We start from the raw sequence: 9,355 nt of genomic DNA on the forward strand, positions 1-9,355 counted from the left end.
TAGCTAGCCTTCTGATGAAATCCTTTCTTCTATTCTTTTAGAATAGTTTTAATATAATATATATAAGACTATATTTTATATAATGAATAAAATTAATAAAACAATATCTTAATATACAATAATATATAATTAATATACAATAATATAAAATAATAAATTAAGCCTTCTGAAACATGGAGTCAGATCCTCATCTCTTCCCTCATCCTAAGACCCCTGTGAACATTGTCACACACTGCAGGATGTGAACAGCCCAGAGCTGCATCCATCATCCCTCCTCCAGCAGGGCCAATCCTTTTCCAGAGCCAGGGAGCTCACCTGCACTCTTGTCCAGGAAATAGGCCAGGAGACAGCGCATGACAGCCTGGTGGCAGATAACAAGGACGTTCTCTTGCCTCTCCAGCTCCATGATCACGGGCTCCAGGCGCTGCACCAGGTCCTGGTAGGACTGGGAAAGAAGGGACGGGAGGTGAGGCATGGAATCAACGCAACAAGCATCCCAAAGAAACAACAGTCCTCGTCTTGGTACACCTCCTGATTTCGTGCCTCTGAGCAAACCAACAAACTGCAAAAGACAAATAAATCCTCATCCCCAGGCTACTCTGGAACTTCTAATTCTTCTGTCAGAGAAGGAGCCATGCACATCTCAGTGAATCACAGCTCAGGCCTGGAGAATTAATTAAGGTAAGCAACACGGGTTTTGAAGATAAAGCCTCTCCATCATCTTGACATTTGATTTGGTACAGGATTTGAAAGTTCTGAGAAGTCTGAGAAACCCCAGGGTTTTGAAGGACCTCATAAAAACCATGACAGGCAGCCAGAAGGAGCCCCAGACACCCAGAATTGGTGTTTGATATCCCCACATATTCTTCTGTCAGATACAGGGTCATGAGGACATCTCCAAAGATTTTTCTGAAGTGTCTATGGGCATGACTTTCAATTTGGGGATAATTAGCTCAATTTGAAGCCTGAAGTGTCATCCAGAACTGATGTCAATTCCCACCTCATTGTGTCACACCCTGAAAGCAGACTGCCAGGAACAGAGATATCACCATCAACCCTTAGAGAATGATACTGAGAACAAGGTGAAAATTGCTTTTTTTGGAAATGAAAGAAATTAGGGCAGCACAAAACTGAGCAGATATAACATGGAGGTTGGACTAGAAACCTCCAGAGACCTTTCCATGCTAATTTGCTATAAAGTCAGTGGGACTATTCTATTTGTTAGGTGACATTTTTCTTAGTGACGTCTTCATATAGCAAGATTTTGAAAGAGCTCAAGGTAGAGGTAAACATGAGCCCTGCTCTCTTTTAATTCTAGTTTCTTGGAGCTCCCACTGCTCCTCTGCTCAAGAGTAGAGGACAGAATGAGGGGAAAAAAGGCCACATTTAAAGTACAAGTCCTGCAGACTTTGCAGGACTTGTCCCTGCACACCTACCTCCCCAGAAGGATAACGGTAGTAATATTTATCCTGGTCACGCAGGGCAAATTCCTCTGGGTATTGCTCCCTGATTTCTTCATAGGTCATTTCTTCACACACACCCTGCCAGGGCAGGAAAAGCAAGAGGTTACTGGACATGCTCTCAGCACAGCCACCAGACAAAACCTCTCTTTCTCTTGTTCAGCAACAACCAGCCCCATCCAGCTGCTGTGGCTGCAGAGATACTCACAGCATCGATCTCATTGAGTGCCTTCCACTGCTCGTAGGGCAGCTGGAGTGCTTCTGCTGTTTGGATTGTCCTCTTTAGCTGGCTGGTCCAAATTTTGAGGTCTTTCAGGTTCTGCTCTTCCACAAATTTGTTCAGTGCCACTGCAAACTGCGGGACATAGGAAAAAAAGAGGTTGATTGCTGGTCCACAGCTTCCTTTGTTCCCTATTCCCAGTAAGTGTTGCCTTCCACAGGCAGAAAGATCAGCCTCCTGCTGAGGGGAAGGGCAGCCACACATTCATTGATCCCCAAGAGCTGCAGATGAACCCTCAGCAGCCCAGCTGTCATCAAACATGCATTTGTGATGAGTAATGCAATGCTTGACTCTCACAATTAACAGACAAATATCATGTATACGGGTTAAGAAAAGTTTTATAGATTTATAGTTATGTTTTAGCCCCTCATGTGGTTATCAAGGGACATCTGGGAGGGCTGGCTTGTCACTATGGTGACACCTGACCTCCAATCAGGATTTGAGGAAGAGATCTCCACCACTGGACAGCAAAGGTGGAGTAAATATCTAGAGTGTTGCAAAGAGAATCCATCAGATTCTCAGATGCTAGGTCAGGTTCTCAGAGTGGCTGCTTTCACATTGGACAAATGAAATGTGAATACCCAGGAGACAAAAGAAACAGATCTTTCACAACTGCAGTGTCCATGACGTAACAGCTGGGTCTGTGCCTGAGGAGATGGACAGTGCATTCCAGCCAAGCAGCAGGTTCTTCCGCAGATAAACCTCAAACCCACACTGCTCAGGATGCAGGCTGCTGGAATCATGGAAAACCTTCTGGTGACTCAAAGCTGGAGAGAAGTGTTTGAGTCCCAGCTAAACCTGCAGCCCTGTTAGCGGTAGCTGAAGTTTAAGTGCATTGATACCACACATCCAACTTCAGCAAGAGACCTGTGCAAGCTGGTTCACTGCACCACAATGCCAAAACCAGTGGGAATGCCACTTTTCTCTTGTTCTACTTGTTTCTGAAGTAGGAAAGTAGCAAAGAAGGGGTTGATGGACAGAACTTTGGGAGGGGTTAAAGGGTTAAAAGGGAAAACCTGCATTGTGAGGGGACTGAGCACATGGCAGGGAAAATCCTTTGCTCCCGGCACTGTAACCTTCAGTCTTCTGTTGTATTTTTGATAAGGTTTAATAAAATTAAACCTTATCAAAACTATGAGTAACCATTCCTCACACATTTAACCCAAGGCACAGCATCTACTACAGCCACAGGGGGACATTTTCCATCTCCCTCACCTTCTTGCCCCTGTTGGAGAGGCCAGAGTCACCTCCAATCCTGCCCTTGAGGTTGAACTCGCTCTCCCCGTGCCGACAGAGGTAGATGGTGCGGGGCTGGACGTGGATGTTCATCAGGTAATAAACAATCCTGCTCTGGATGTGGTCCTGGACCCTGTTCACCAGGAACCTCCGGCCCACATCGATGACTTTGATGAGAGAAAGTTCCCTGGGGACAGACAGAGACTGTCTATTTATTGTATATAAATTATGTATATATGTATATTTATATTTAGTACATCTATTTATATATAAATATATGTCTGTCTATACCGATCAATTTGTCACTATCAATTTGCCTGTATCGATTTTTTGTCTATATTTGCCTGTATCGATTTTTTGTCTATATTTGCCTGTATCGATTTTTTGTCTATATTGATTTGTCTATATTTGCCTGTATCGATTTTTTGTCTATATTGATTTGTCTATATTTGCCTGTATCGATTTTTTGTCTATATTTGCCTGTATCGATTTTTTGTCTATATTTGCCTGTATCGATTTTTTGTCTATATTGATTTGTCTATATTTGCCTGTATCGATTTTTTGTCTATATTGATTTGTCTATATTTGCCTGTATCGATTTTTTGTCTATATTTGCCTGTATCGATTTTTTGTCTATATTTGCCTGTATCGATTTTTTGTCTATATTGATTTGTCTATATTTGCCTATATTGATTTTTTGTCTATATTTGCCTATATTGATTTTTGTCTATATCGATTTGCCTATATTTGTCTATATTTGTATTAAATACGCAAGTCCAATATTTCTTAATAATTTCTCATCCTTTCTGTAATGATACAGTCTGATTCCAACTTAGACCCCTCAAATCTGCAAAATAAGAACTTTCTGCTTTTCATTCTTCTGTCTTTCCTCTTTTCCATAAAGTTATTTTTCTTGAAAGGACAAAAAAATAAATTTTATTTTTAAACAAGAGATGAAAATCTTAATGAATAAAATGCATAGGTTAGGGATCTTGATTTCTTTTTGCCCAATAGCTCTGTATTGCTTCTGTGACAGTGAGCATAGGAAAAATTAAGTAATTTCACAATGTCAATTTATTCCTCCCGTTTATTTAGTATTATTTTTTAAAATAAAAATAATCACAATCCCACATCGTTTGCATTGATTAAAACAAAACAAAATATTACAATATACTAAAATAATTAATATAGATATTAAAAGAGGGGCCAACATGAAAAAATATATTCTTTGCAATATTCTGATTTGGATGTTCAGGTTGCGTTCTGGCACAGGCATAACCTCTATAAATGTCACTTCAGTAAACACCAGCTGAAAACATCTGGGCTGTGATACCAGATGGAGCATCATGCAAGGTTTCAACCTGCATGATTCTCTTGTAGCTGCTTCCCTCTGGTTTCCCCAGTATCATACAGGTCTACAATTTCTCCAGGGAGTACTTTTCCCTTCTCCTGCTTTCCTGTCATTCTCCAAAGCAGCCCTGTGAGTTCTCTCTGTCCATGTAATCACCCAGCTCAAAGGATTTCCTGCAGGCTATTTTCAGCAGGGAGCCAACAGGTAATGGGGATTCATGGAGAGCTGAATAGCAGCAGTGTAATCACCACCCCTCCCCTTGCAGCAGCAAAGAGGATTAAACAGGACTAACAGGGAACATGCTCCTCCCCAGGACAGGGACAATCCACACAGGGCACACACGAGTGTTTGTGAGCAGTGCAGAGGCTGGGAGGTGCCTGCAGAGTCAGGCAGGACAGCAAAGCTCTTCCAAGGCACACAGCCACCGGGCAGAAGCCACAGGGCTTGCTCAATCCTGTGCTTTGAGCCAAGCAGTCCCTTCCCTAAACTGAGACAATGAAAAAAAGCACCTCAACCACTCCAACTCAAGAGCTTTCCCAAAGCCTTTGTATTTAGACCTGCAGAACAAGGTTGAAAACAGCTCATCTGAGCCCAGAAGAGCCTGGCAAGGCATCAGTGCCCATTTCCCTGGCACCGGGCCTGGGGAAAGCAGCATTTTCCTATGAAAGGCCTAAATTCAAGGTGAGGCCCGGCCATAAATCATTCTAGCACAGTCAGATGTTTGAAGACAAAGTGAAATACAGCTCCACCCTTCGCTGCTCCTCTCCTAGGAGCGGGCAGGTGCTCAAGGCAGCTCAGAAGTCGAGATCTCTCACCTGTCATAGTCATCAGGGTCCAGGGGCTGGTAGCTGGCTTGGTAACAATTGATCCTCTTCATGAAATCCTCCATGGCATCCGTGGAATTACAGTCCCGGTAATCTGGGCTGGACAATTTGACTTCCTGGAACAGAAAAAAAAACCAAAACATGCCACAAGGAGAGGTTAGGAAGCTTTCCAAGCCAGACAATGCTAATCTGGAATTTCAAAGCCCTGCCAAGATCCAGTGATTAGCTGAAACTAAACTGATGAGTGCTTGATAGTCATCACTCATCACAGGGCAGAAAAGAAGCAAATTAGACCCAAAACCAAGCATCAGGTGGGAGAATTTGGTATCAACCATTGCATGATTAGTACTGACACCCATCAATCCATTCCCATTCTCACAGAAGTTGAGATATCACTTCACCGCCCAACAGCAGGAAAGCTGAGCTTCCTAATGGATAAAAAACCCCATCAGGTTCAAATTCAACCCCTTTCTGTGCATTATTTGCTGCAAGCTGTGGGGCTGAAAGACACTTGAAACAGGCAGTGTGAATATCCACAACCCTCATGGACTAAATCCTGCCTGAACTAATCTAACAGGCTGCTTTTCCCTAAAGATTTGGGTTTGAAGAGCAGCATTACACACTGGTAAGTTCACAAGCAGTCCTGAAACCAACAGGATAACACAGTGGATCAACACATGTGGCAGCATCCCAGGCCTGGAGTGTATTTTCCACACTGATCCCAGCACTAAGAGCACCATTCATCTGCATTTCCCTGTGGAGCAAAATCCCATGCTCAGCTAGGAGCTGATTTTCTCCCCCTTCAAGCATTAGTTTCCAAATAAAGGGATTAAAATCCTCAAAAAAAAATCCAGCTTGGGGAAAAAACAGTAGCAAACTGAGCATTTTGTTGCAGAAAAGGCGGTATGCAATCTCCCAAGAAGTTGGTCACTGGGATAACAGCTCCCAGCAGGAGCAAAAGACACTTCTCAGCCCCTGGCTAGCAGCACAATTTGCCTCCAGCGAAGCCATGCTGGCTGTCACCAACCACCTTTTTATCTTCCATGTGCCTCAGCAGAGTTTCCAGGATCATCTGCTCCATTATCTTCCCAAACACTGATGTGAGACTGCACCTGTAGTCCCCCCAGTTCTGTCAGGGCTTTGTTTTTCCCAACCCAACTCCTGGCTGCTCAGACAACCTCTGTGTTCCTCCCAGGCTGCCTGTCCTTGCTTCCATCCTCTCTCTGCAGGCTTCCTTTTAGTGCTTGAGTTTGTCCAGGAGCTCCTTGTTCATCCTGGCATTTTTGATGGCTGCATCACAGCTGAACTTGGAGAAGATGATCCTTGAACATGAACCAATTTTCTTGGGCCCCTCTTCCCTCCTGGGCTTTTTATCCCACAGTACTCCAGGCCAAAACCTGCTCTCCTGACATCTCACTTCACAGCTGCTGCAGCACAGGCTGCCCTGGAGCTCCACATTCCTCAGCAGCCCCTCCTTGCTGGTGACAACAAGGTGCAGCACAGAGCAAACAAGGAGAGGTGCTGTCACTTGGAGAAGGAAGTCACCAACACATGCCAGGATCCTCCTGGATTGGCAGTGCTATGCTGTGCTGTCCCTCCAGCAGATACCAGGGTGGCTGAAGCCCACCATGAAGACCAGAGCTTGTGAAGGCGATGCCCTTCCTACCTCTCTACGGAGGGAAAGCAAAAGCAGGACATTCCCACCAGTGCCACACTTACCATAACGTTGGTGGCAACCACGTTGGGATCATTGCAGACCGATTCGATGAAGAACACCTGTGAAGCAAAGCAGAGCTCAGCTGAAAGCCACCAAACCAAGGTTTGGAACATTCAGCCAGCTCCTTGCTCAAGCCAAACTCCTCCCTGCTGGACCAGAGAGCTTTCCCTGTGCCCCACTCCCATCCTTTCCTTCCCCATGGCTCTGTACAGGGAAGGAAGGAAGAGTTTCATGTTTTTAATCAAACCCATCAGTGAAATCTCCCTCAGACAGGAGCAGCATGAGGATAACACATGAGTTAGACAGGATACACCAACGCTACACTACAGTGGACCTCACAATGCAGGCATCAGCCCCACAGCACCGACCTTGAACCCATTCTCTTTGGCGAAGTTTAGGATCATCCCTCTCCTCTCCCTTGTGGTATTGGTGGCATCAAAAACCTTTAAAAGCAAAAGATCTCAATTAGCACCACAAGGGCCTGGTTTCCCAGAGAGCCCCATCTCAGAGAAGGGACTGCAGAGGATTTTTGGGGTCGGCACAGCTGCCAAACCCCAGAGCACATCTGGAGCTCACCGCAATCTGCCCGGCCTCCTCCGTCAGGTACAGCTTCACATCCCTCAGGGCAGCCATGGCACACTGCCTGCAAAACAGGGGACAGACGTGTGGCCCTGGTGTCCTCTGGGTGTGGTGGTCACCCTGAAGTCACCAATCCTGTACAGATTCAGTTTTGAGCCCTCAGAATCCTCCTTGAGCAGGCAGGGGAAGAAATTCAGAGCCCAACTCTGAATTTCAAGTCCAGGGGAAATTCAGAGCCCAACTTCTCTGTCCATCACCCCCAAACTGGGTAACTCTGCTCCCACCAAGTGGGGTCAGGGAGCCCACCCTCACCTCCTGACTTTCATGGCTTCCTCGTTGTCAGGACGGAAGAAGTCGTAGGAGCTGTAATGCTTCACGGCCTCGCGGCGATACTCCCCAACGTTGAAAACTAGGTGGGAAAAGGAAAAACAAAAAAAAACCAAACCATCAAAATGAGGGGCATGACTCAGTTGTGCAGCTTCTGCAGTTAAAGCAAGCTGGGGCCACAAAATTCCATCCTCACGGCATCCCTTGGTCTTCAAAGTGAAGGAGAACTCAGCAACAAAAACAGATATTTATATTTGGCCTGTGAGATCTTGGAAATGTCCCCAACTACCTCCCATCTCCCAAAGCACTGATCTAGAGGAATTCCTGAGGACCAGACCTCCTGCTTTCCCCCAGCAGCCAGTGCAAGCCTTACCTTTTGTGGGGACACCAATCCAGTTGAGGTAGCGAGTCAGCTTCTTGGAGATGTAGGTCTTGCCACGGGCTGGGAGGCCAACCATGACTATCACAGTGGGGGAGTTGGCAAGCTGAGGCCCACAGGCTGCAAGGAAAAAGAACAGGAGCTGTTAATTCTCCAGCTCACCCTGAATTGACCCAACAAGGCACTTGTTTTCATCTGGACTCCTTCCAAGTCCTTCAGCAGCTGGAGGAAACATGAAAGGCACAGCAAGAACATCCTGATGGGTGCAAAGTGGGCAAGGAGCCAGCAGCTGGCCCAGCTCTCTGGAGAGCCTCTGTGCCTCAATTTCCACATTTGCAACCCAAATAAAAAATAGTTTTAAAAATAAAACTCAAAATCAAGGCAAGTGCAACTTCACATTCCAATGGCTTGGCAATTCCATTAAAAGTTCAAAGATAGCCAAGGACTTTGGACCCATCCCTGCAGCAGTGTCTGTGCTGAAATACCAGGTCTGGTCCAGATCTTCACCCACAGAAAGCATCTCCCAAAATATGTGACTAAATTTCTAGCTGACACACAACCAGCTAACTGGATTTTCTGAAGACAAACAAGGCAAGAGAACCACAGAACTAGCAGCATTTAAAAGCAGATATCCAAGTGATTTTTTATCCCTTTTTTCCCCTCATAAACCCAAGCTGAGTTGTTGGGGTTTTTTTGTTTGTTTTTGGGGTTTTTGTTGTTGTGGTGAAGAGGGTCCATGTCAAACAGCTGGAAGGGAAACCCAGAGCAGCATTTGCAGGACAGATGGGACCCTGCAGGGGATTTCTCACCCACTCTTCCTTCCATCCACCCGGTGAGCACACAGACCTCATAGGAAAGGAATGCAGAGAGTGAGTGGCTGGTGGCAGAGCCATAAAACCCAGCTTAATTATGGCCTGGGTGGAGAGCTCTGCCTGCCTGCCACAGCTGCCTGAAGGTGGCACCAGGGGATGGACAGGGCACTGGGGGAGGTTTTTGTCAGTGTGGATCTGGAAAGGACAAACAAACTGAGAGGTACCCACAGAAAATGCAAAGTAAATCCCCTTCTAAGACAAGAAATAAATCCAGCAGCTGGAAAAATCAAATTAAGGCCACAAAGAAGATTTATGGCAGTGGTACCCAGATGGCAGAGAAGAACCACCCATCATCTTCCCAAGTTTCTTACCAAAGCAAACTCAGCAGGA

At 45.6% G+C, this 9,355-nt stretch overlaps 1 protein-coding gene across 3 annotated transcripts in view; it reads right to left on the reverse strand.

Moving 5' to 3' along the window:
* The window catches only part of PFKFB3 (6-phosphofructo-2-kinase/fructose-2,6-biphosphatase 3), a 47,991-nt gene that overhangs the window by 12,373 nt on the left and 26,263 nt on the right, over positions 1–9,355 (reverse strand). For all 3 annotated transcript variants that reach the window (XM_031064243.1, XM_031064244.1, XM_031064245.1), the window contains 10 exons: positions 8,148–8,273; positions 7,760–7,856; positions 7,445–7,511; positions 7,237–7,311; positions 6,871–6,927; positions 5,143–5,267; positions 2,956–3,163; positions 1,669–1,815; positions 1,437–1,541; positions 316–445 (listed from right to left, as the gene is read on the reverse strand). In XM_031064243.1, the coding sequence (XP_030920103.1) occupies positions 316–445; positions 1,437–1,541; positions 1,669–1,815; positions 2,956–3,163; positions 5,143–5,267; positions 6,871–6,927; positions 7,237–7,311; positions 7,445–7,511; positions 7,760–7,856; positions 8,148–8,273 (1,137 nt within the window). The remainder of the gene's footprint in view (positions 1–315; positions 446–1,436; positions 1,542–1,668; positions 1,816–2,955; positions 3,164–5,142; positions 5,268–6,870; positions 6,928–7,236; positions 7,312–7,444; positions 7,512–7,759; positions 7,857–8,147; positions 8,274–9,355) is intronic.

Source organism: Geospiza fortis, unplaced genomic scaffold (genome assembly GCF_000277835.1).
Source record: "Geospiza fortis unplaced genomic scaffold, GeoFor_1.0 scaffold215, whole genome shotgun sequence".
NCBI lineage: Eukaryota > Metazoa > Chordata > Aves > Passeriformes > Thraupidae > Geospiza > Geospiza fortis.